Genomic DNA, 22,879 nt, shown 5'->3' on the forward strand with positions numbered 1-22,879 from the left:
TGCCCAGGGCCCCACTTTGTCTAAAACCGGCCCTGTTTGCAGTGACATGTCCTTTATCACTCCTGGCATCTATATCCAAGCACAGTGATATCCTGTTGTTCACAAGCATCTACTATATTCACAGTTTATGCTGTATATGCACATATATAAACGTGATACAGCACACTGCCCTCAGCGCTTTTCTCAGGGATTAATTCCCATTACCTTGCACTGCTTAAGGGCCTCCTGTAATTCACTGCAATCCGGAAAGGTTACCAACAATTTTTTGGCTTGTGGTTCTATACTATTATTGTTGCTTTTTTGTCTGCTAAGCCTTCTGGACTGCTAAGCGATTTTTTTTCACTACTATGCATTTTGACAGCTTTGTTATTTTTCAATATTTTTATTATTTACGTTATATTATTTTTTCATTATTTTTATATTTTATTTCGAGTTTTTATTTTTTCATCTAGAATTTTCAAATTTTCAATTTTTCTTTCTTGTATCTATTTTTCCGTTCATAACTTCATATTGGCTTCATATTAGTCCTTATATCTCCATAACTCCATATCTTCATACCTCCAATGTCTTACACAGGTTCCCATGTAGAATTTATAATCACTGTGAGAAGCATGATTCATATCATTGATCTATAAACAATAATGGATTGCTACTTTGTGTAATTTTTCTTATTGAACATCTATGTGTATTTTTGCCTATTGAACATCTATGTGTCTTTAACAGTTTTTTTTGTATATGTACGGTATATCGATGCATAGTTATATTTGTTTCTTTATTTCTTTGTTTCTATCCTAGTCTGATGAAGGTCTGATTGTAAGACCGAAACGTTACATGAATTTGGGATTGCTTGACCTGAATAAAAATGTTTCGCATATCATAGAGTGCCAGATTGTTCACTACTTTTTGGCTTATTATTTTCATAATTATCTGTAGAACACAATAAGATATTGAGCCAACGGTTCAAGAGTGGAACCATAGCCCTCACAGTCACATCGGATGCTACCAAGCCGGGACTGCAAGCGCAGGAAGGGTCAGAATGTTAGATAGAGCGAACCAAACAAGTTTTTCTCTTTCGGTTAATCATTGTGCTGGCAGGAGATGTCCTAATAATCTGTGGGATATTCCATGATATTACTATTACAGGCATAGGATCAGTGCATGAAAGCGAAATTATGCCTCACAAAAATCTAGAAAATGATCCCTCCAAAAATAAGCTATTTTCAGAAAATAACAATTTTATTGTAGATATATAAAAAAAAATAATTAAATGTCAAGTTACATATGCAGTAAAATATTACAGAAATATCCATGAAAGCATTACACTAATGCTTGTGAAAGCATTATACTGTATGTATTTATGTTTCACAATATTACTATAATGTTTTTATGGATCTTTTGTAACTTATTACAGCTGCGGGGATGTCCGGTGAGGGCATAATACTGAAGTAGAGGTCTGATGGTGCATCATACTGTGTGAAGGGGTGTGAGGACATTTTGCTGTGTATGTTGGGAGTGTGGGGGCATTATACTGTGTGGGAACACAATACTATGTGTGGAGGTGTGGAGGCATCATACTGTGTGTGAGGGAGTGTACTAAGAGGGCATCATACTGTGTGCAAGGGGCTGTGGGGCATCATAATGTGTTTAGGGAAATGTACTGCGAAGACAGAAGAAGATCCAGGAAAACATACTCAGAAGGGAGGTAAGAACATTTCTAAAACAATCCACACCGAGGAGATTGGAACAAAACAAAATCCTCTAAACTGCATGCTTGCAAACGCCAGAAGCCTGACAAACAAGATGGAAGAACTAGAAGCAGAAATATCTACAGGTAACTTTGACATAGTGGGAATAACCGAGACATGGTTAGATGAAAGCTATGACTGGGCATTTAACTTACAGGGTTACAGTCTGTTTAGAAAGGATCGTAAAAATCGGAGAGGAGGAGGGGTTTGTCTCTATGTAAAGTCTTGTCTAAAGTCCACTTTAAGGGAGGATATTAGCGAAGGAAATGAGGATGTCGAGTCCATATGGGTCGAAATTCATGGAGGGAAAAATGGTAACAAAATTCTCATTGGGGTCTGTTACAAACCCCCAAATATAACAGAAACCATGGAAAGTCTACTTCGAAAGCAGATAGATGAAGCTGCAACCCATAATGAGGTCCTGGTTATGGGGGACTTTAACTACCCGGATATTAACTGGGAAACAGAAACCTGTGAAACCCATAAAGGCAACAGGTTTCTGCTAATAACCAAGAAAAATTATCTTTCACAATTGGTGCAGAATCCAACCAGAGGAGCAGCACTTTTAGACCTAATACTATCTAATAGACCTGACAGAATAACAAATCTGCAGGTGGTCGGGCATCTAGGAAATAGCGACCACAATATTGTACAGTTTCACCTGTCTTTCACTAGGGGGACTTGTCAGGGAGTCACAAAAACACTGAACTTTAGGAAGGCAAAGTTTGACCAGCTTAGAGATGCCCTTAATCTGGTAGACTGGGACAATATCCTCAGAACTAATAATACAGATAATAAATGGGAAATGTTTAAGAACATCCTAAATAGGCAGTGTAAGCGGTTTATACCTTGTGGGAATAAAAGGACTAGAAATAGGAAAAACCCAATGTGGCTAAACAAAGAAGTAAGACAGGCAATTAACAGTAAAAAGAAAGCATTTGCACTACTAAAGCAGGATGGCACCATTGAAGCTCTAAAAAACTATAGGGAGAAAAATACTTTATCTAAAAAACTAATTAAAGCTGCCAAAAAGGAAACAGAGAAGCACATTGCTAAGGAGAGTAAAACTAATCCCAAACTGTTCTTCAACTATATCAATAGTAAAAGAATAAAAACTGAAAATGTAGGCCCCTTAAAAAATAGTGAGGAAAGAATGGTTGTAGATGACGAGGAAAAAGCTAACATATTAAACACCTTCTTCTCCACGGTATTCACGGTGGAAAATGAAATGCTAGGTGAAATCCCAAGAAACAATGAAAACCCTATATTAAGGGTCACCAATCTAACCCAAGAAGAGGTGCGAAACCGGCTAAATAAGATTAAAATAGATAAATCTCCAGGTCCGGATGGCATACACCCACGAGTACTAAGAGAACTAAGTAATGTAATAGATAAACCATTATTTCTTATTTTTAGGGACTCTATAGCGACAGGGTCTGTTCCGCAGGATTGGCGCATAGCAAATGTGGTGCCAATATTCAAAAAGGGCTCTAAAAGTGAACCTGGAAATTATAGGCCAGTAAGTCTAACCTCTATTGTTGGTAAAATATTTGAAGGGTTTCTGAGGGATGTTATTCTGGATTATCTCAATGAGAATAACTGGTTAACTCCATATCAGCATGGGTTTATGAGAAATCGCTCCTGTCAAACCAATCTAATCAGTTTTTATGAAGAGGTAAGCTATAGGCTGGACCACGGTGAGTCATTGGACGTGGTATATCTCGATTTTTCCAAAGCGTTTGATACCGTGCCGCACAAGAGGTTGGTACACAAAATGAGAATGCTTGGTCTGGGGGAAATTGTGTGTAAATGGGTTAGTAACTGGCTTAGTGATAGAAAGCAGAGGGTGGTTATAAATGGTATAGTCTCTAACTGGGTCGCTGTGACCAGTGGGGTACCGCAGGGGTCAGTATTGGGACCTGTTCTCTTCAACATATTCATTAATGATCTGGTAGAAGGTTTACACAGTAAAATATCGATATTTGCAGATGATACAAAACTATGTAAAGCAGTTAATACAAGAGAAGATAGTATTCTGCTACAGATGGATCTGGATAAGTTGGAAACTTGGGCTGAAAGGTGGCAGATGAGGTTTAACAATGATAAATGTAAGGTTATACACATGGGAAGAAGGAATCAATGTCACCATTACACACTGAATGGGAAACCACTGGGTAAATCTGACAGGGAGAAGGACTTGGGGATCCTAGTTAATGATAAACTTACCTGGAGCAGCCAGTGCCAGGCAGCAGCTGCCAAGGCAAACAGGATCATGGGGTGCATTAAAAGAGGTCTGGATACACATGATGAGAGCATTATACTGCCTCTGTACAAATCCCTAGTTAGACCGCACATGGAGTACTGTGTCCAGTTTTGGGCACCGGTGCTCAGGAAGGATATAATGGAACTAGAGAGAGTACAAAGGAGGGCAACAAAATTAATAAAGGGGATGGGAGAACTACAATACCCAGATAGATTAGCGAAATTAGGATTATTTAGTCTAGAAAAAAGACGACTGAGGGGCGATCTAATAACCATGTATAAGTATATAAGGGGACAATACAAATATCTCGCTGAGGATCTGTTTATACCAAGGAAGGTGACGGGCACAAGGGGGCATTCTTTGCGTCTGGAGGAGAGAAGGTTTTTCCACCAACATAGAAGAGGATTCTTTACTGTTAGGGCAGTGAGAATCTGGAATTGCTTGCCTGAGGAGGTGGTGATGGCGAACTCAGTCGAGGGGTTCAAGAGAGGCCTGGATGTCTTCCTGGAGCAGAACAATATTGTATCATACAATTAGGTTCTGTAGAAGGACGTAGATCTGGGGATTTATTATGATGGAATATAGGCTGAACTGGATGGACAAATGTCTTTTTTTCGGCCTTACTAACTATGTTACTATGTTACATTACTTTGTGTGTGAGGTTGTGAGAGAGTCATATTGTGGTATGTGGATGGATGGTGGGGACATCAGATTGTGTGTGGGTGGTGTGGTGGCATAAAACTACTGTGTTTGGAGGGATCATGCTTTGTGTGGTGACATCATATACAGTGCCTTGTGAAAGTATTCGGCCCCCTGGAACTTTTCAACCTTTTCCAACATATCATGCTTCAAACATAAAAGTACCAAATGTAAATTTTTGGTGAAGAATCAACAACAAGTGGAACATAATTGTGAAGTTGAATGAAATGTATTGGTTATTTTACATTTTTGTGGAAATTCAAAAACTGAAAAGTGGGGCGTGCAATATTATAGCATGGTGGCTCAGTGGTTAGCACAACAGCCTTGCAGCGCTGGAGTCCTGGGTTCTAATCCCACCCAGGACAACATCTGCAAAGAGTTTGTATGTTCTCTCCGTGTTTGCGTGGGTTACCTCCGGTTTCCTCCCACATTCCAAAGACATACTGATAGGATATTTAGATTGTGAGCCCCATCGGGGACAGTGATGATAATGTCTGCAAACTGTAAAGCGCTGTGGAATATGTTAGTGCTATATAAAAATAATGATTATTATTATTCAGCCCCTTTACTTTCAGTAAACTCACTGCAGAAGTTAGTTGTGGATCTCTGAATGATCCAATGTTGTCCTAAAAGCCTAATGATGATAAATATAATCCACCTGTGTGTAATCAAGTCTCCATATAAATGCACCTGCTCTGTGATAGTCTCAGGGTTCTGTTTGAAGCACAGAGAGCATCATGAAGACCAAGGATCACAACCGGCAGGTCCGTGATACTGTTGTGGAGAAGTTTAAAGCTGGATTTGGATACAAAATGATTTCCAAAACTTTAAACATCCCAAAGAGCACTGTGCAAGCGATCATATTGAAATGGATGGAGAATCATGCCACTGCAAATCTACCAAGACCCGGCTGTCCATCTAAACTTACATCTCAAACAAGGAGAAGACTGATCAGAGATGCAGCCAAGAGGCCCATGATCACTCTGGATGAACTTCAGAGATCCACAGCTGACGTGGGGCAGTCAGTCCATAGGACAACAATCAGTTGTACACTGCACAAATCTGGCCTTTATAGAAGAGTGGCAAGAAGAAAGCAATTTCTCAAAGATATCCATAAAAAGTGTTGTTTAAAGTTTGCAACAAGCCACCTGGGAGACACACCAAACATGTGGAAGAAGGTGCTCTGGTCAGATGAGACCAAAATCAAACTTTTTGGCTACAATGCCTAACGATATGCTTGGCATAAAGGCAACACAACTCATCACTCTGAACGCACCATCCCCACTATCAAACATGGTGGTGGCAGTATCATGGTTTGGGCCTGCTTTTCTTTAGCAGGGACAGGAAAGATGGTTAAAATTGATGGGAAGATGGATTGAGCAAAATACAGGACCATTCTTGAAGAAAACCTGTTGGAGTCTGCAAAAGACCTGAGACTGGGACGGAGATTTGTCTTCCAACAAGACAATGATCCCAAACATAAAGCAAAATCTACAATGGGACGGTTCACAAATAAACGTATACAGGTGTTAGAATGGCCAAGTCAAAGTTCAGACCTCAATCCAATTGAAAATCTGTTGAAAGAGCTGAAAACTGCTGTTCACAAACGATCTCTATCAAACCTCACTGAGCTCGAGCTGTTTGCCAAGGAAGAATGGGCAAGAATTTCAGTCTCTCGATGTACAAAACTAATAGAGACATACCCCAAGCAACTTGCAGCTGTAATTGCAGCAAAATGTGGCACAACAAAGTATTAAGCTAGAGGCCGAATAATATTGCACGCCCCACTTTTCAGTTTTTGAATTTCCACAAAAATTTAAAATAACCAATAAATTTAATTCAACTTCACAATTGTGTTCCACTTGTTGTTGATTCTTCACCAAAAAGTTATATTTGGTATTTTTATGTTTGGAGCATACAATGTAGGAGAACGTGGTCAAATTCTGCGCTGCAGAATCATGTAGTCCAAAGGTATTGTTAAAAAGTGGTCTTTATTCATCGCGTTTCTGAGTTTCAAAGAACTCCTTTATCAGGAAATACCACATAAGGATAAAACCCTATTGCGCTTTTTTCCTCCAACAGTTTTCATATGTTTGAAGCATCATATGTGGGAAAAGGTTGAAAAGTGCCAAGGGGCCGAATACTTTCGCAAGGCACTGTACTGTGTGTTCAGAATGTAGTGGGGGGCATCATACTGTGTATGGCAGAATGTATGATAGAGACATCATACTGTGTGAGGGGATATCACACTTTGTGTGATGGAATGTACTGGGGACATTATACTATGTGTGGGTACTATAGGGTTATCATGCCGTTTGCTTGGATGTGTGCATATTTTGTGGAGGGTTGTATGGTCATCATATTGTGTGTGTGTGGCTGGGAGGGCATCATACGGTTTGGGCATTATATTCTATGTAGTTGGGGATATGGGACACTATAATGTATATCATACATTATACTCTGTGGCAAAATGTACTATAGAGAGACAGGGGGCATCATATGGTGTGTATCGGGGAGTTAGGGCTTTACACTGTGTATGAGGCTGAGATGCCAACATAACTGTTTAGGGATGTGAAGACATTGTGTATTGAGGGTATTTTACTATGCGTAGAAAGCTTTGGGAGCATCATATTGTGGTGTGTGGGTGTGTTGTGGGGACATTATATTGCTGTGGTGGAGGGACAGTGGGGACATCATACTTTATGTGAGAACATCATATTGAGTGTGTGGGAAATTACTGTGGAGGTCAACATACTGTGTGTGGCGGAATTTACTGTGCAAGGCAACATACTGTGTGTTGGGGAATGTATTGTGGGTGGCAATATGCTGTATGTGAGAGGGCACTGTGGGAGTCATGATGGGGGTACCATACGCTGCGGTAAAATTAATGGACCTCACTAGGAAAACATTTTTGTGTGGGTGCATATAAAGGGCTGAGCTATGCTAGGGTCCCGGCTTAGCTTGAAGCAAAAGTTACTGCAGAGTGCTATGCGTGCCACAGTATGCATCCTTCTTTCTTATCTTTGAAAGTTGGGAGGTATGCCTATATAGTGGCCTATATATCATTTTACTTTCATTTCATGTTTGATTGGAAGCTGATCAGCTTTCATTAGCATTATGCAACATTTTTTATCTGTTAGCTTGGGTACATGAAACGGGTGGGCATACCATTGATGCAACCTATGCAGCCGTGCAGAGGTCCAAGAGGTAATGGGACCAATTCCACCTCCAAAGAACATAGAATAGGATATTATGATGAGCTATTGGACTGTGAAGGGCCCACGCACTGTTCTCGCAAAGAGGCTCTCTTCTATCTGTGTCCGCTCCTGACATGCTATCAAATGATTTATAAAAATACTGTATATAAGCAAGAAACGCTTAGTCTTACTCAGTTTTTTCATGCACTCTCTCAAACGAGTTTCCAGGCCTAGAACCCGTTGATGCAATTCTTCATAGTCAAATGCTCCAATTTCTTGCTGAATGCTGGTGAGAATGCCGGTGAGATTCCGGATCTCTTCCTTGAACTGTGTGATCAGCCGAGCATCTGTCTTATACTGCTCTAAAACTGGAATTAGTGGCTGCAGTTCGTCCATTTTTTCTTTTAGATCCTGAAAAAACATTAATTGAAAAGTGATGGAATGTTATATTTTTCATAAATATAGAAAAGGAATAGGAATTTATAAAACTTATAACAGTGTCCACCCTTGGGATAATTTTTTAACAAAATGCATGTGCTAGTGTGTTCAGGCTGAAAACCATGGGAGAATGAGGTGCTATGAACGCAGCTTCAGTCACTAGTGGTGATGTCATCAAGGTTACCGCAGGTCACTGAGGCTGCGTTCCCACCGACACTTCACTGTGAGCCAGGACGATAAATTGCAGTGACCTTAATGAGATAACCTCGAGCACCATGAGAATTTTCAGGTTCAGGTTGTAAACCACTTATCACAGACATGGATTACTGGGAGGGACATCTTCACTTCGGACAGGTGAAGAGTATGGTTGTTATTTATTTTTTTACAGCGGACAAGGGCTTCAATAGAATGGGCATAAGGTGAGTATAACTGTTTTTATTAAATTTGTATTTCAAATAAAAGAGTTAATGTATTTCTTTCAAATGAATGATTTTATTCTGGCTCTGTCTTTTTACAATTTAACTATAGGGTTAGTTATAGATAAGCGTCTTACAGATGCTTCTCCATTACTAACCTGTGAGCTTGATGTCTACGGCCATAAAACAGCTGATATCAACTCCAAAAAAGTTACACTTCTTGCCACTGCACCAGGGCAATTGGAAAGAGCCACTCGAAGTGCCAGAATTGGTACAACTATTAGATGCTCCTCTTTTGGGTTGGCTGCAAGCTGCTATTTTTAGGCTGTGGGACCAATATCCATGGCCCCTTACCAGCCTGAGAATACCAGCCCCCAGCTGTCTGCTTTAGCTTGGCTGGTTGTCAAAAATGGGAAAATCCCACGCCATTCTTTAAATTATTTATTCAAATAATAATAAAACAAAATGGTATGTGGACCCCTTTATTCTTGATAACCAGCCGTTATAAAGCTGAGAGCTGTGGGTTGCATCCCGCAGCTCTCAGTTTTACCTGTGCTGGTTATCAAAAATAGAAGCGACCCCACATCATTTTTTTTTAAATTATTTATTTATAGCACAAGCTCCGGTTGATGACTACTTCCATCAGTGGCGCCTGCTCTCGATGTTATCAGTGACAGCAGGCATATGCTGATGAGAGTAGTATTCACTTATCAACCAGCCCATGGGACAGGCTGTAAACCTTTTACCACTGGTCACAGCTGCTGGCGCGCGCTGTCTTCTGACAGCAAGGCAACAGCAGCTCTCTGACCGGCAGTAATTATCTTACCGCCGATCAGAGCCTGTGTTTGCCATGCTGTTATGCAGGTGACCTTACATGACGTCACATGGTGCCAGACCGAGTGATGCCATTAGGTAAGAGGCAGTTTTTAAGACACCCGTCAAGCAACCAGAGATTACAGACATGACTGATGGATCAGGTCCTGCAAATCAAATTTGCACCAACTCTAGAGAGTAGAAAAAACCTTTCTGCTTCCTCTGGTGGTTTTCTATAAGGAGAGACAGAAAGAATGTGTATATAAATGCTAAAACCACATCTTAGCTGAAGCACAGACTGCTAAGTTAGGTGTTATTAGGGGTGTGTAGAACGGAAGGGAGAAGATGAAAGGCGTGGGAGATGTTTTCTAACAAAATATATATAAGCATTTACACTCTGCTAGAAAGTGATATTTCCAATGGCCTGGGTCTCCTAGTTCCGCATAATCTCTACTCACAACTTCTGACCTAGCTGCCTGTCAATCACCTAGTATATTCTCTCAGCATTGATATACACATATTACCTCCAATCTCTTATCATAGCAAAAGGTCAGAGGAGGCAGCAGAGATTTCTCTATTCATACAATCTGTCCTGCTGAGTGTTTAGGACAGATTTTGTGTTTAGTAATGGCCACCATTTTGAGAAACCTTATAATTTTCTTCCAAAATAACAAGCACACATAAACATATTTATCAATTTATTTACGCTAATGCATTTTTTCCTGTATTCATTTTCTTTATTTCCTATCGAACCACTTTAAAAATACAGTAAAATGATACATTTTTGTCAGTTTTTGAAGTTAAAATCTTTTTCATTCAGAAATTTATAGACAACATTTGAAAACACTTCACATGGAAAATGACACAGTGACTTGTATCTCCAATGTCATCTTGCTTTTTCTAGACTTCTCAGTATATTTTTATACAATTATAATTTTCAATGTTTTTGCATTATTTTTAGTTTTCATTTTTATCACTTTATGGACTTACATATTAGTGATTAAATAGAACCTGTCATCTCGAATTTTTATGTTAAAGTAAAGGCATGGCCATAATGCTGCTGTTATACAGATTCATCAGATACCTGAAGTGAAAACATCTGCAATCTGGTTTTTTAATCCACATTTGAAGTTTGGATTTCATAAGCTTTCGGGTATAGGGGCGGGACTGTGGGTAGGGTCTTCGGTTCTGCCACGGCCCCTACATCAGCATTTGGTGTTTGTATCTACCTTCTTTTTAAAAGTTTGTGCTGGTGCCATCCTCATCGCGGGCAGTGCTTGCGCAGATTCATCTCCTGGTGTTCTTCAGGAAAATGGTGCCAGTGGTGGTGCATGCGCAGATTCAGGGGTAGAGCCAAAGACCCTACCGAAAGTCTCGTTCAGGTGCTCCAAAAGTTTATTACATTCAAACTTCAAATGTTGATTAAAGAACAACCAGGAAGAGGAATTCTTCACTAAAGGTATCTATTGAATCTGTAGGACAGAGCTATTATGGTCATGCCTTTAACATGCAAAATCATGGTGACAGGTTATATCACAATCTCATATACAATTTCCATATATATTTGTGGAAGGATAATAGTCATAAAAATTAATTTTATTATAAATTGGATTAAAAATAGTAAATAAGTAATTCATGAAGAATAAATGTGGCTAGTGAATAACTATTGCATTTTTCCATGAAGTACGCTGCAGTTATTACTTTTAACCCCCATCCCTACTATAAGATTATACAGAAGAGATATTTAGGCCAAATTAGTATGAGTTATTACTCTATTCAGTCATGAGTAACAGCCAGTCAAATAGATAATATTTTTCACAGAGTTCAATATTCTTGCTGGTTTCACTCCACGGGGTGATAATATTTGGCCCCCAATGCTGGCACCCCTTCTGACATCGCACTTTCAACCGCATTGACATCTTCGTTAACAATACAGGGGAAATTAATGATGGAAGAGTGAAGCCATTCGCTCCCTCTGCAGGGCCGCTATCAGAGCATTACTGGTGTATGGGAAACAGTAAGCAAAAGGGGCCCGCACCGGGCCTCCTCTCTTCTGCTACCCAGGCCCCAGTGGCAGCATTCCACAGGTTCAGTAACTGAATGTGCATCCTTGGACATAAGTTCATTCACTATGTGGTAGTAATATATGGTCTGTTCATGGTGTGGCAGTACTTCTCACTTGTACATGGCATTATTCAGTCACTGCGTGTTGGTAATATGTAGTCTGGCCATGGTGTGGTGGTATTTGTCCCTTGTATGTGGTATTATTCGGTCACTATGTGGTGGGAATATGTAGTCCTGCCATGGTCTGGTGGTATTTGTCCCTTGTATGTGGTATTACTGTTCATTTTAAAAAAAATATATGTGACACATTCCCTTAATGAAACATGAATAAAATATACCTAAAAAAAAGTATAGGATATTTTAACAAATGTTTAATAGGTTAGAGTAGAGTAGGACCAGGCCAAAAGAGTCTACATTGCCATGGTGGCGGCTTAAAATATATTTTGGGCAAAACTAAAGCTGATGACTATGTATGTGATATGGTGTTAGATGGGAACTGTTAATGTGTGACTGGTAAGGACATAGTGCAGAATTGGAGTTTTTTCAAGAGTGGGTAGTGGGACTGTGGGAGGTTTGAGTGGTAGAGGCTGAGCAAGGGTGGAGTCTGGGTGGAGTCTCAAGGAGGTTCCAAAATTTTGCCAGTATGGGACTCTGAAATTCCTGGTGGCAGTCCTGTCCTTCCCCCATCATTCACCCTCGCTTCTGATGTTTCAGTGCAGCAGGAGTGATGATGTCACAATTTTGCACCTGCTGTGTCAAGCAGTGAAGATTTTCAGAGCACTCGCTGCTGAGACCTGAGCAGCAAGGGAATGGGGAGCGATGGATGTTTATTTATTTATTTTAATGTGTCCCCATTATACCATATGGAGGGCTATGTGAGGTCCATTAGTCTGTATTTAGGACTAAGTGGGACCATTATTCAGCATGGAGGATTATGTGGGACCATTACTCTACATGGAGGACTTTGTGGGGCCATTATTCTGCATGGAGAACTATGTGGGACCCATTACACTGTATGGAGGACTATGTGGGGCCGATTATTCTGTATAGAGAACTGGGGCCATTATTTTGTATGGAGGATGATCTAGTGCCCATTATTCTGTATGGAAGATAATATGGGGCCATTATTATGTATGGAGGCCTGTGTGGGCCACTATTCTTTATAATGCACTATGTGTGGCCATTATTCTGTTTGGAGGACTATATAGTGCCCATTACACTGAAGGGGCCATTATTCTGTATGGAGGACTATGTGGGGACCATTGATCTGTATGAAAAACGATGTGAGGCCCAATATACTATATGGAGGATTATGCAAGACCCATTATTCTATATGGAGAACTATGTGGGACCCATTACAATGTATGGATGACTATGTGGGGCCATTTTTCTTCACGGAGGACTATGTGATGCACATTATACTGTATGGAAGGCAATGTGGCGTCATTATTCTGTATGGAAGACTGTGTGGGGGCTGTAATGTATGGAGGATGATTTAGGGCCCATTATACTGTATGGAGGACTATGTGGGGCCCATAATACTATATGGAGGATGATGATGGTCCCATTATTCTGTATGGAAGACTATGTGAGGCCAATTATTTTGCATGGAGGACTATGTAGGTCCATTATTCTGTATGGAGGACTATGTTGGGCCCATTATTTTGTATGGAAGGCAATGTTGGACCATTATTCTATATGGAGGACTATGTGGGGCAATTATTCTGTATAGAGGGCTATGTAGGGCCCATTATACTGTATGGAGGACTATGTGAAACCCATAATACTATATGGAGGACTAGGAGATGCCCATCATTTTGTATTGGTGAAATGATTCTGTACGGAGGACTATGTGGGGCCCATTATTCAGTACGAGGACCCATTACTCTGTATGCAGGACAATGTGGGGACATTATTCTGTATGAATGACTAAGTAGGGCCCATAATACTATATGGAGGATTATGCAGGGCCCATTATTTTGTATTGAGGACGATGTGGACCAATTAATTTGCATGGAGGACTATGTGGGGCCAATTATTATAAATGGAGGACTATGTGGGGCCATTATTCTTACTGACACAAAAATAGGATTTAGAAATCCTCCAAAATGTTTTAAAAAAACAGCAGAAAAAGGCAGTGATGCTTACCTACCCAGGCCTCTAAACAAATGTACTATCAAGGTGCAGTGGACCCGATTAAAGATGGCAGCAACACAGATGCAGCAACACTGATGAAACAGCCACTCTCAACCTACCAATCCATGGAATGAGTGGCTGTTTGATATATTAGTGCACAAAAGATAATAATCTGTATGAGGTGTTAAGGTACCGTCACACTGGACGATATCGCTAGCGATCCGTGACGTTGCAGCGTCCTGGCTAGCGATATCGTCCAGTGTGACAGGCAGCAGCGATCAGAATCCTGCTGTGATGTCGTTGGTCGGGGCAGAAAGTCCAGCACTTTGTTTCGTCGCCGGCTCTCCCGCTGACATCGCTGAATCGGCGTGTGTGACGCCGATTCAGCGATGTCTTCGCTGGTAACCAGGGTAAACATCGGGTTACTAAGCGCAGGGCCGCGCTTAGTAACCCGATGTATACCCTGGTTACCATCGTTAAAGTAAAAAAAACAACCACTACATACTTACCTACCGCTGTCTGTCCCCGGCGCTGTGCTTCTCTGCTCTGGCTGTGAGCGCCGGGCAGCCGGAAAGCAGAGCGGTGACGTCACCGCTGTGCTTTCCAGCCGCTGTGCTTACACAGGGCAGAGAAGCACAGCGCCGGGGACAGACAGCGGTAGGTAAGTATGTAGTGGTTGCTTTTTTTACTTTAACGATGGTAACCAGGGTAAACATCGGGTTACTAAGCGCGGCCCTGCGCTTAGTAACCCGATGTTTACCCTGGTTACCGGCATCGTTGGTCGCTGGCGAGCTGTCTGTGTGACAGCTCTCCAGCGACCAAACAGCGACGCTGCACCGATCCGGATCATTGTCGGTATCGCTGCAGCATCGCTTAGTGTGACGGTACCTTTATTCACATGCAGGTGATGCAGAGCATCTGGCTTACAGCCTATTAGTGATGCTCATACTTTTAGATCAAGCGGGCTGCCCAGTGCTAACCAAAAGCATCCTGTGTGAACAGATGCCACCGTTTACAGAGCCATCTGGGCCCAACTGCACCCTGAAGGATAAAAAAGTGCAAAAAACACATATTAATATGTTAGGTATTAGTTGATATTAGGGCCCCCACGTTTGCGAGTCCTATCACCAAAAAAGAGCTCACAATACAAAAAGAGGACTTAGAAATCCTCGCTCTTTTTTGATGATAGGACTCACAAATGTGTGGACCCTTAACGTTGGTTGCAAGCTTCCATATTTTGGCCATATTATATTATATTATAACGCCACATGCAGATTAATATCCTTTGTGCACTAATATACCAAACAGCCATCCCCTCCATGGATTGGTAGGTTGAGAGTGGCTGTTATCAGTATTGCTGCACCTGTGTTGCTGCCATCTTTAATTGGGTCCACTGGACCCTGATAGTGCATTTGTTTGGAGGCCTGGGCAGGTAAGCATCTCTGCCTTTTTTCTGGGGCCATTATTCTGTATAGGGGACTATGTGGGGTCCATTATTTTGTATGGAAGTACTATGTGGGCCAATTATTCTGTATGGAAACCTGTGTGGGACTGTTATTCGATATGGAGGACTATGTGGGGCCCATTACACTGGGGTCCATGATACTGTATGGAGGACTATGAGGGGGCCATTATTCTGTGTGGAGGACTATATGGGGCTGAGTATTCAGTATGGAGGACTATGTGGGCCCAATTATTCTGTATGGTGGACTATGTGGCATCCACTGCGCTGTATGGAGGAGTATGTGGGGACCTTATTCTGTATAAGTGACAATGTGTGGCATATTATTCTGTATGTAGGACTATGTGGGGCCATTGTTCTATATAGAGAACTATGTAGGGCCCATTATCCTGTGTGGAGGACTATGTGGGGCCATTATTCTGTATGGAGGATTATGTGGGGCCCATTATAATGGATGGAGGATTATGTGGGGCCATTATATAGTATGGAGGGCTGTGTCGGGATGACAGTTGGGGCATCATACTGTGTTGGGGGTTTCAGTAGGGTCATCATACCTTGTGTGTGGAAGGTACTGTGGAGAGATACACTGTGGTGGTATCATATTGTGTTTGGGGGGCACTTTTGTTGGCATCATACTTTATGGAGTGCAATGAAAGGACAATCTAGGGGCTTCAATAGGAGGAAAATTAATTTGCTAGGGCTGCTAAGTTGTGAGATGTGCTCTTCTGTGACCACATCAAATATTAGATGTTTTTGGGGGAGTAAAAAACATATATAGATTGACAAAGGTCCCAATAAATACAAACACATTTAAAATGACCCTCCTACTATTTATAACATTTTTATTCATTAAAATTAAGTCCCAATATTTAACAATTTAATTAAAAGTGTTGTAAATAATAGAAGTTTTTTTCAGTTGTGTATTTTTTGGGAGTGAAGCTGGATTAAAACTTCTGCTGTAGGGCTCCATGATTACTACGTACAGTGGGCAAAAAATATTTAGTCAGCCACGAATTGTGCAAGTTCTTCCACTTGAAAAGATAATAGAGGCATGTCATTGACATCATAGATAGACCACAACTATGAGAGTCAAAATGAGAAAACAAATCCAAAAATTCAACTTGTCTGATTTGGCAAGATTTATTTTGCAAATTATGGTGGAAAATAAGTATTTGGTCACCTAAAGACATGCAAGATTTCTGGCTCTCACAGACTTGTAACTTCTTCTTTAAGAGATTCCTCTGTCTTCCACTCATTACCTGTAGTAATGGCACCTGTTTGAACTTGTTATCAGTATAAAAGACACCTGTCCACAACCTCAAACAGTCACACTCCACACTCCACTATGGTGAAGACCAAAGAGCTGTCGAAGGACACCAGAAACAAAATTGTAGCCCCGTACTAGGCTGGGAAGACTGAATCTGCAATACGCAAGCAGCATGTTGTGATGAAATCAACTGTGGGAGCAATAATAAAAAAATGGAAGACATACAAGACTACCGATAATCTCCTTCGATCTAGGGCTCCACGCAAGATCTCACCCCGTGGGGTCAAAATGATCAAAAGAAAGGTGAGTCAAATACCCAGAAACACAAGGGAGGACATAATGAATGAACTGCTTAGAGCTTGGACCACCGTAGCAAGGGCTACCATCAGTAACACACTACGCCGCCAGGGACTCAGATTCTGCAGTGCCAGACGTGTCCCCCTGCTTAAGCCAGTACATGTCTGGGCCCATCTGACGTTTGCAAGAGAGCATCTGGATTATCCAGAAGAGCAATGGAAAAATGTCATATGGTCTGATAAAACCAAAATAGAACTGTTTCGTAGAAACAAAACTAGTCGTGTTTGGAGGAGACAGATTGCTGAGATGCATCCAAAGAACACCATACCTACTGTGAAGCATGGGGGTGGCAACATCATGCTTTGGGGTGGTTTCTCTGCAAAGGGGCCAGGACAACTGATCCGTGTACATGAAAGAATGAATGGGCCATGTATTGTGAGATTTTGAGTGCAAACCTCCTTCCATCAGCAAGGGCATTGAAGATGAAATGTAGATGGGTCTTTCAGCATGATAATGATCCCAAGCACACTACCAGGGCAACAAAGGAGTGGCTTCTGTTGTGAATTCTGTGGCAGAGTTCACTCCTGTGGTCACAAGTGGTACTTCGGCTGATTCTCTCTGGGATCTTCCATTTGTGGAGGAAAGTGGTACTGCAGCTTCTGAGTTTCCTCCCTCAGGTGATCTGGTGAGCTCGTTAGCTTCTTCTCTACTTAACTCCACCTGATGCTTTGATCTATGCTTCCTGTCAATGTTTCAGTGTGGGACTTGTTTTTTCCCTGGATCATTCCTGTGGCCTGCTGCTCTGCAAAGCTAAGTTTTGCTTATGTTATTTTGTTGCTATTTTTCTGTCCAGCTTGCTTTATTGGTTTTTCTCGCCTGCTGGAAGCTCTGAGACGCAGAGGGACCACCTCCGTACCGTTAGTCGGTGCGGAGGGTCTTTTTGTCCCCTCTGCGTGGTTTTTTATAGGTTTTTGTGCTGACCGCAAAGTTATCTTCCCTATCCTCGTTCTATTCAGCTAGTCGGGCCTCACTTTGCTAAATCTGTTTCATCTCTATGTTTGTGTTTTCATCTTACTCACAGTCATTATATGTGGGGGGCTGCCTTTTCCTTTGGGGAATTTCTCTGAGGCAAGGTAGGCTTATTTTTCTATCTTCAGGATTAGCTAGTTTCTCAGGCTGTGACGAGGCGCCTAGGTTCTGTTCAGGAGCGCTCCACGGCTACCTTTAGTGCGGTTTGATAGGCTTAGGGATTGCGGTCTGCAGAGTTCCCACGTCTCAGAGCTCGTTCTATTATTTTGGGTTATTGTCAGTTCACTGTATGTGCTCTGACCTCCATGTCCATTGTGATTCTGAATTGCCTTTCATAACAGGCTTCGTAAGAAGCAAATGAAGGTCCTGGAATGGCCTAGCGAGTCTCCAGATCTCGTCCCCATAGAAAACCGTTGGAGGGAGTTGAAAGTCCGTGTTGCCCAGCGACAGGCCCAAAACTTCACTGCTCTAGAGGAGATCTGCATGGAGGAATGAGCCAACATACCACCAACAGTGTATGCCAACCTTGTGAAGACTTACAGAAAACGTTTGACCTCTGTCATTGCTAACAAAGGATATATAACAAAATATTGAGATGAACTTTTTTTAATCACCAAATACTTATTTTCCACCATAATTTGCAAAATAAATCATGCCAAATCAGAGAAGGTGATTTTCTGGACTTATTTTCTCATTTTGACACTCATAGTTGTGATCTAGCTATGATGTCAATTACAGGCCTCTCTCATCTTTTTAAGTGGGAGAACTTGCACAATTGGTGGCTGTTGTGAATTCCGTTCTTGGGCTCCCTCCGGTGGTTGTAAATGGCACTTTTGTGAATTCTGCCCTTGGGCTCCCTCTGGTGGTTTTGAGTGGAACTGCCGCTCCTTGGGTTTAGCTTTAGCAGCTGCTTTCACTAATCGTCTCTCCTGCTCTGCTATTTAACCTGTCTCTAGTCTTCAGCCTATGCCACTTGTGAATGTTCTCTGGCTGGATTCACATCTCTGCTTGGATTCTCCTGGTTTCCTGACCAGTTCTGCAAAGATAAGTTCTGGCTTTGCTCATTTCAGTCCACATGTTGTGGACTTATTGTTCTGTACATTCTATTTTTGTCCAGCTTGTCATTATGGATTTTTTTTGTTAGCTGGAAGCTCTGGGAAGCAGATTTACCCTCCACACCTTTAGTCAGGTGTGGAGATTTTGTAAACTCTGTGTGGATGGTATCAAATCAGAAAGAACACGGAAGCTTCTTGCCAATAAAAACATTAAAGTTTATTGATAATGCATATAAAAACTAAAAAAGTCCAATAGTACTCAATGGCGATACATAGACAGAATCTACTGACTGCATAAGGTAAATACAACATAAAAAACCTATGATAATCAAATGATCCCAAAACTGTAGATAGGTAGGCAAAAAAGAGATCTTATATGTGCAAAAAATAGTGTGACAAAGTTCTACACGCCCACAAAATAAGCTTTAACAGATTAATTACCATATATATGGTTAATGTAAGTCACAATAGACAAAGTTCAAAGGTATATGGGCTGAAAATATACTACCTACAGATATATGCACAAAAATGCCTCTGTTATCATTCATAAGTATGCTACAAAAAACAAGAGTGATAGAAAATACATGGCAGAGAAAGCTACCTAAAGCTAGATATGTAGCGGTACTAAAGATCCAAAGTGGCGTTTCACTTCTATGGCAAATATAAAGTGCTTGTCAGTGCTAAGATGCAGGGCAAGGGGACAGGTTAAGATGTATATTACCTGAAATACAGCTCAGTAGGAGGACCCCGACGCGCGTTTCGCGATTAGGCTTCGTCCAGGGGGATAATCATACCGTCAGTGGCTATGCGGGGGTTTATATAGCGATATGTATGCAGTGGTTGCAGCGGTTTGTAATGGCGCTCCCTTCAACACGCCGGCTCAGACGTCACTAGCGGTCAGCGTCACAAGGGGCTCATCCACTCTCCCTCAATACTCCCCAGCCATCTCACCTTCTCCTCAGAACTGTTCCTCCACATACAATACTTTTTATCCAGACACACACGGCCGCATCATGTCCTATCCTGCTCCCACCTTCTAATGATCAGTCTGCTACTCCTCATTGCTGGTGACATATCCCCAAATCCTGGCCCTCCCCAATTCATCCCCACACTCGTTTCTAACCCCCTGCCACGATCCTCCGCACGTTTTCCCAATGACGACAACCTCATACCCATTCATCCAGCCCCCACTCCCCCGCTCCCCCTACTTGGAGCACTATGGAACGCATGCTCCATCTGCAACAAACTGCCATTTATCCACGACCTCTTCATCACCAACAAACTCTCCTTCCTCGGCCTCACCGAAACCTGGCTCACCCCCTCTGACTCGGCCTCTCCAGCTGCGCTCTCCTATGGCGGATTCCACCTCTCTCACACCCCTCGCCCCAGCAACAAACGCAGTGGAGGAGTTGGCTTGATCCTGTCCGACACCTGCTTCTTCACTCCAATACCGCTACCACCCTCCACTTCTCTTCCCTCGTTTGAGGTGCACTCTGTCCGCATCTATTCCCCCTCCAACCTCCAGCTGGCTGTCATCTACCGCCCCCCAGAACTAGCCATCTCCACCTTTCTCGACCACTTCACCACCTGGCTACTTCATTTCCTCTCTGTTGACATCCCCACTATCATCATGGGTGATTTCAATGTCCCCATTGACATTTTCACCTCAGCTGCCTCTAAACTTTTATCACTGACTGCCTCCTTCGGCCTCACTCAGTGGTCCTCTGAGGCCACTCACAAAGATGGCCACACGCTGGACCTCATCTTCACCCGCCTCTGCTCCCTTACTAATCTCACTAACACACCCCTCCCCCTGTCTGACCACAACCTACTGACATTCTCGTCCCTCTCCTCTCCTAGTGTGCAACCCCCACTCCACAAACTCACTCACCCTCGCAGAAATCTCAAACATCTCAACTTACAATCACTCTCTGAGTCCCTTTTCCCTCTCACTGACATAGCTTCCCTTCATGACACAGATGCTGCTGCCACTTTTTATAACACCACAATAACAGCAACACTCGATTCGGCCGCCCCACTCATGCATAGTAAAACACGTACAATTAACAGGCAGCTCTGGCTGACCAGCCTGACCAAAGAATTGAGACGGGCTTCCAGGATTGCTGAGCGGAGATGGAAGCGATCCCACTCTGCCGACCACTTCACTGCATACAAGCAGTCCCTCGCCAGCTTCAAGTCTGCGCTCACTGCCGCAAAACAAACTTACTTCTCATCCCTCATATCCTCCCTGTCCCACAACCCTAAAAAGCTTTTCAACACTTTCAATTCTCTTCTCCGTCCCCCCGCACCTCCTCCCTCCCCCCTCATTTCTGCTGATGACTTCACCTCTTTCTTTAAACAGAAGATCGATACGATCAGAGAAAGCTTTGGCCCACAGCGCCCACAGCGCCCACTACACCTCTTAGCTCCTCAACCCTGCTCCTCAAAAACCAGCTTCTCCACCATGACAGAAGATCAGCTCTACACCCTCCTGTCAAGATCACACCTCACCACCTGCACGCTTGACCCGCTCCCATCCCACCTCATCCCTAACCTTTCCACGGTCTTCATCCCAACCCTAACGCACCTCTTCAACCTCTCACTCACAACAGGTGTCTTTCCCTCATCCTTCAAGCATGCCAAGATCACACCCATCCTCAAAAAGCCCTCCCTCGACCCATCCTCTGTGTCTAGCTATCGCCCAATATCTCTTCTCCCTTATGCCTCCAAATTGCTGGAGCAACACGTCCATCTTGAACTGTCCTCCCACTTCTCCTCCTGCTCCCTCTTTGATCGGTTACAATCAGGCTTCCGTTCCCATCACTCAACTGAAACTGCCCTAACTAAAGTCACCAATGACCTACTAACTGCCAGGAGCAAGCGACACTACTCTGTCCTCCTTCTCCTGGACCTGTCTTCTGCCTTTGACACTGTAGACCACTCCCTTTTGCTACAAATCTTCTCATCCCTTGGCGTCACAGACTTGGCCCTTTCCTGGATCTCGTCATATCTGACAGACCGAACATTCAGTGTCTTCCTCCCCCACACCACCTCCTCACCTCGCCCCTTGTCAGTCGGTGTTCCTCAAGGCTCTGTTCTAGGACCCCTACTCTTCTCCATCTACACTTTCGGCCTGGGACAGCTCATTGAATCCCACGGTTTGCAGTACCATCTCTACGCTGATGACACGCAGATCTACCTCTCCGGACCTGACCTCTCCTCCTTGCTTACCAAAATCCCGCACTGTCTGTCTGCCATTTCAGCCTTCTTTTCTGCTCGCTTTCTACAACTGAACATGGACAAAACAGAATTCATCATCTTTCCCCCATCTCACTCTACCCCTCCACCAGACCTATCCATCAATGTCAATGGCTGCTCACTATCCCCAGTCCCACACGCCCGGTGCGTCGGGGTGATCCTCGACTCTGCCCTCTCTTTCAAGCCACATATCCAAGCCCTTGCCTCCTCCTGTCGTCTCAAACTCAAAAATATTTCCCGGATCCGTGCTTTCCTTGACCGCAACACTGCAAAAACGCTAGTGCATGCCCTTATCATCTCCCGCCTCGACTACTGCAACCTCCTACTCTCTGGACTCCCCTCTAGCACTCTGGCACCACTCCAATCCATCCTACACTCTGCTGCCCGACTAATCCACCTGTCCTCCCGCTATTCCCCAGCCTCTCCCCTATGTCAAGCCCTTCACTGGCTTCCTATCACCCAGAGACTCCAGTTCAAAACCCTCACACTGACATACAAAGCCATCCACAACCTGTCTCCTCCATACATCTGTGACATGGTCTCCCGGTACCTACCTACACGCAACCTCCGATCCTCCCAAGACCTCCTTCTCTACTCCCCTCTCATCTCTTCTTCCCATAACCGCATCCAAGACTTCTCCCGTGCTTCCCCCATACTCTGGAACTCTCTACCCCAACACATCAGACTCGCGCCTACCATAGAAACCTTCAAAAAGAACCTGAAGACTCATCTCTTCCGAC

The 22,879-nt window shown here is 42.9% G+C and overlaps 1 protein-coding gene across 2 annotated transcripts in view; it reads right to left on the bottom strand.

Moving 5' to 3' along the window:
* OLFM3 (olfactomedin 3) overlaps positions 1 to 22,879 on the bottom strand; it is a 405,674-nt gene that overhangs the window by 27,485 nt on the left and 355,310 nt on the right. For both annotated transcript variants that reach the window (XM_069737372.1, XM_069737371.1), the window contains exon 4: positions 8,096 to 8,315. In XM_069737372.1, coding sequence (XP_069593473.1) covers positions 8,096 to 8,315 — 220 coding nt within the window. The remainder of the gene's footprint in view (positions 1 to 8,095; positions 8,316 to 22,879) is intronic.

Source organism: Ranitomeya imitator, chromosome 8 (genome assembly GCF_032444005.1).
Source record: "Ranitomeya imitator isolate aRanImi1 chromosome 8, aRanImi1.pri, whole genome shotgun sequence".
NCBI lineage: Eukaryota > Metazoa > Chordata > Amphibia > Anura > Dendrobatidae > Ranitomeya > Ranitomeya imitator.